Source organism: Olea europaea, chromosome 11, assembly GCF_002742605.1.
Source record: "Olea europaea var. sylvestris chromosome 11, O_europaea_v1, whole genome shotgun sequence".
NCBI lineage: Eukaryota > Viridiplantae > Streptophyta > Magnoliopsida > Lamiales > Oleaceae > Olea > Olea europaea.
The window spans coordinates 9,049,516-9,054,932 of NC_036247.1; the positions used below are offsets into that span (position 1 = coordinate 9,049,516).

At 32.0% G+C, this 5,417-nt stretch overlaps 1 protein-coding gene across 1 annotated transcript; it reads left to right on the forward strand.

The window, feature by feature from the left end:
- Positions 1 to 3,015: 3,015 nt before the first annotated feature.
- On the forward strand, positions 3,016 to 4,193 carry LOC111403265 (abscisic acid receptor PYL4-like). Its single transcript, XM_023031696.1, has one exon. The coding sequence runs from the start codon at positions 3,191 to 3,193 to the stop codon at positions 3,884 to 3,886; it is 696 nt and encodes a 231-aa protein (XP_022887464.1). The 5' UTR covers positions 3,016 to 3,190; the 3' UTR covers positions 3,887 to 4,193.
- The last annotated feature ends 1,224 nt before the right edge of the window (positions 4,194 to 5,417 follow it).

The following is a 5,417-nucleotide window of genomic DNA, read 5'->3' on the forward strand; positions in this document are numbered from 1 at the left end:
CCAAGCCGAGCTCGCTTAGCCCATTTGACATCCCTAAGTGAAAGTAATGTGCTCTCTCATTCTCACTCTCACTTCATCAAGAGTTCTTGGTGTCCTCTTGGCTAGAATTTTCATATTCTTGGTGATATTGTTCAGGCAAGGTTCAATTTACTGATGTAGAAGCTTGGTTCACAACTTGCCTAGTTCCGCCATTATAATTTGGAAGACAGACGTTCAATAAACCTCAAGTACTTACAGTGAGTGGGTGAATCTATTTTGCATTGGTATCAATTTGCAGTTTTGTGTCTTATTGTAATAATTTCTTTTGTTCTTCCCTTTATTTATGCGTATGTGTGTGTATATATATCAAGAATGATTTATCGAGCACCAATGCTTATCTTATGTTAAGTGCCAATTACGTGTCACTAATATTTAACATAAGATAAGCAGCGATGTTCGGTAGATCATTACTAATCATAACACTAAGAAATGATCAATCAGTTCACTTTATTAGATTCATTTGTGATTTTGTAATTTTGTAAAATTAGGTTTTTCAAAAACTAATTATGTTAGTTTTTGATTGAGTTGGTTATTTTGGACTTGATTTGTGTTTAATATATCTTGACAATGCTATTAGTGAAATTGCATAATGGTGATTTTTGTTCTTATATCTTTGTATTTGTCAAAGAATTTTAAGGAGCTTCTTGAAACGGAGCATGGAAAAGTTACTTACAATTATGTATCCCATTGTGGTTCAAGATGAATTTTAGGTCAATATTTTTTATTTTCAAATGCAGAAGGTTATGCTGGTTTAAATACTAGATTTTGGCTGAGATTTCCATACTTGCACTCCATTTGATTGTCTAAGTACAAAAATTTCAAAATAAGATAATTGCAAACTAGCCTGATTAATGTGGAAAAATAATAGTTATATGTCAAATTTTGGGTTCTTTTCAATTTTCAAGGTAATTTTATTTAAGCTATCATGCTCGATCGATTAGGAAATTTCGCTATGCTTTCTTTGAACATTTGTATAACAAATTTGAAAGTTTACAATATTTCATATTTAATTATCACGTTATCTAAGTTAGATAAATTTACCATTTAATTATTATGGCTACCTACTACTTATTGTTAGAGTCAATTAAATTATCATATTGCCATGCTCAAAAATTACTTTGTAGTAGATTTCAACATAAATTGTACAGATTAACATTTCCATGTATAGTCACATAAAATGAAATTCCATTTAAAATAAAGTTGGCACAATAAAATCAAATATAAAGCCAATGTCAGACTTGTTCCAACATGCATATCTTATGATAGCGACATAAATTACATGAAATGATATCAATTGGGTAAGAGTTCACGTTAAAGGGCAAAAAAGAAAGGAGGCCAAGTTGGTGAGTCCATTGGAGGAGTGCAATTTAGTCTTTTCGCTTCTTTATTTTGCATTATCAAGAAGGCTGCCACTTGATTTCAGCACGCTGGGAAAACTTTATTTGTGCGAAATGACTTGGAGGACCCCACTCAGTTGAACTTGAAAACGAGTAAAATTATTTTTTTGAATATTAATTATTAATTTATTTGAAAGTGATATTGCAAGATAAATTAAAAAAAGACAAGAAACGTTAAAACATTACGTGAGATTTGAGAGCAACTACATTCTTTAATTGGTTTAGGTTGATTATAAATAATGAATAATTTTGAGATCCCACAGAATTTTCTAGTTTTAATTTGATATTGGATGTGTTCATCGTCGCATTTACTTAAGTTTTTCATTAAATTATTTTATCTATCTTATCAAATACGACATAACTAAGAGTGTGTTTGATGTGTTGAATTGCTTAAGATTGTGATCTCGATTGTTAGCCGATGAATTCAAATTTTCATATAAACATGTTGCAACGTAATATCTTTACGCTTGAAAATGATAATTATTTTAAAGAATTAAGTTAGAGAAACTTTAAAATAATAAAATTATTGTACTCAAATTGAACAAGTAGCTTGTATCTAAAGCAAGTGCAACTAAGTAATCAATTTAAGATGCAAATGGACTTGGAATATTCGAGTAAGAAGAATTTGTATCATCTAAAATGTGTTTACTTTTACTCTTAAATTAGACCATTTCTTGATTTTATGCACATCATTTTCAATAATTTGTTTAAGAACATTAAAAAATAATAGTGCGCAAAGTGCATAGTACACAAGATTACTAACATATTAAAAGAAAGAGGAAAAAATTATTGAAAAATCGAAGATATGTATTATATTACTTATAACTACAAGAAATCAAAGAATATTTCAAAAATAAATAACAATATTTGAAAAACAATTGAAAGAAGCTTTCAAACTTTTTATTCTAAGATAGTTTCTTTTCGGCTAAGGTCAAGAGATTATGTTGGGGATGCATTTGGCTACATTCATGAACGTTATGGATCCTCCAAATGTCAAATATCGTTTAAATTTTATACATTCTTCTTCATTGTTGCAGTTTCGAAAGTGATTAAGAACTAGAGAAAAATATTTCACTCGACCAATGTTGACAAAGAATAAGGCACATAAATTGTCGTTGATTAACTTTTCTTTATATTCTCCTTCTTGAAGCAGGATAATTTTTTATGTTTTATTTTTTATCATTAGGAAAAAAAGAAAAAATAAAGGATTTTGCTATTTGTACGTCAAAATAGTACATAAACGATTACAGAAAAAGAAGTGGAGGGAAAAAATCGAATAAAAAAGTTGATTGTATATAAAATTGGCAAATAATAAAGTGTTATGTGAATATTATGTAATTCTTTATGTACGTATAGTAAGGTTCAAAAATTAAATATAAATCACATGTTATTTTAAATTTTTAATAGTCAAAGAAAGTATATAGGGTTGTTTTTGTAAATTCACGTGAAGCAACTAGTNATAAATCACATGTTATTTTAAATTTTTAATAGTCAAAGAAAGTATATAGGGTTGTTTTTGTAAATTCACGTGAAGCAACTAGTTAACCCTCACATGAATCTGTATATCATATTGCCCACTTGGAAGAAGAGACTCATAATCCAAGCCACCGCCTTTCAACTGTCGGAAACTCAACCCTCCTCCCCCGTCGGCCGGCGGAATATATATACACGAGTACATACAAGTATAACCCAGTACGCAATATTCAAATAACTCTCTCTAGATTATCAAGAAAAAACCAAAACCCTTGAAGAAAATGACTTTGAATCACCCAAAATCATCTGTTTTACTTCACAGGATCAACACCACCACCACCAACACAGCTTCCACCGCCGCTCCTACATGGAATAGACAAGTCCAGCAGATTCCCACCGCCGCCTTGCAGTGGCGAACGCCACTGCCTTGCAGCACCCAAGTCCCAGACCACGTCGCTTGCTACCATACTTACGCCGTGGGCCAAAACCAGTCCTGCTCCGCCGTGATCCAGCAAATAAATGCCCCAGTCGACACCGTATGGTCCTTCGTCCGCCGCTTCGACAAACCACAGGCATACAAGCACTTTGTCAAGAGTTGCAACGTAACCGTCGGAAACGGTGACGTAGGCACCATCCGGGAGATCCACGTCATATCCGGTCTCCCCGCTGTGAACAGCACTGAGCGCCTTGAGATCCTCAACGACGAACACCATGTCATCAGCTTCAGCGTCGTTGGTGGCGACCACCGCCTGGCTAACTATCGCTCTGTTACCACCCTACACCCAGCAGCGGATGGCGGCGACGAGACAATTGTCGTGGAATCCTACCTTGTTGACATACCTCAAGGTAACAGTACAGAAGAAACAAGCGTCTTCGTGGACACCATTGTTAAATGTAACCTCCAGTCACTTGCACAGATCGCTGAGAATTTAGCCCGACAAAATGTTTCTGTAAAGAAAAATGTCCAATCGGTTTAAAGTTCAAAATTGTTCATCCACCTATTCAAAGATTCTTTTTTTAGATCTCGGCTACACAATTATCACATGCACTCGCATTCGCATTCGCATCCGCATCCATAGGTCTGCATTCTGATATCAGATTTATCTGCCAATCAGCAACATCTTCTGGTACAGGAATAAATCCCTAGAAGCCTTGTTTGTGTTGATACTTGACATGTAACGCACAATTAATGTTTTGTTTTCATGAATCATGAATGTTTGCCTTTTTGAGGTTGTTATTAATTATCATTGTTCGTCCAAGAAATTCATAGTTTTTATTTATTTATTTATGTTTGTAATTTGTGGAATGATATTAATTTTTCCTAGCTTTTAGAAAAATAATGTGCTTGCTTTAAAAGATTCAATGCTTATTCATTTTTGAACTCATGGTACATTATTCTTTGTATGTATATATATGATCAGAAAACAAATGAATTGATTACATATATATTGTTTATAATTTTTATTTTTATTTTTATGTCAATTAAAATTGAAATGGCCAACCTTTCGATATGCAAGTGGTTAAGGCGGCCGTGATGCTGCTAATTGGTAGCTAAGCTTGGAACTCTAATGAGATTAATTTATATAATCCCACGTTCCATTGTCTGCTGATATATTATTCCTATTGGAGATTTGTTATAAACCACTTGTTTTAAGATGCACTTAAATGAGTTCAATAATTTATGATAGTGAAAATCCTCGTATAAAATGATTAAAACATTGGATGTTTTACTTCAATTTTGGCGGTGCATTTGTTTATATATGTTAGCATGGCCACTCGAACATGAAACATGAATTAATAAGGATTAACACGAAAATTATTTAAATTTCAAAAAATTTTCATTTTAATTCCATCAGTACGAACATAAGAATTTATTCGATATATTTTTTTCTTTACATTTTTTGCAAAAAAAATAAAAAAATAAAAAATAAAACTTGTTTACTATAGGATCTTTATTAGTTGCTAAAAGTTAATATGATTTTTTACTTCATTTAATATAAGCCCATTTTGCTTAAGTAGAATTAATAGCTATTGAGTATTTTTTTAGTGGGAAAAAAGGTCTACAACCTAGAAATTTCTAATATTGAGAAGTATATATAGTCCTTGTTTAGTATTGATTAAAATCTATTAAAAATTTAATTTTAATCTCCACCAAACAATAATATTCATGTTGCCAACAAAAAAACTTATAATAGCACCACTTCTTGTACAGACGGCTTACAGAATACACACAGTGAAGGTGAAATTTTTTTGACAGCATTTTATTTATATGGAGTCCACTTTCATATGAGTATATGTAATGATTATGTGAAGGATGATTCTATACAAATGAAGAATTTCAACTACTAAATATGTGATGGGAATCAACAGCTAACCCTACAACTTGGAGTTTTGGTTAGACCAACTTGCAACTTGCAATTTGTTTTATTAAAAGTATATGCAAGTTGGTCATTTGTTTGTTTGTACAGTGAATTTGAATAAAAAGTAGATAGAATAGGACGGCATTGG

Excerpts from the sequence above, each read along its gene's own strand:
- LOC111403265 (XM_023031696.1), top strand. The coding sequence starts at position 3,191 with ATGACTTTGAATCACCCAAAATCATCTGTTTTACTTCACAGGATCAAC.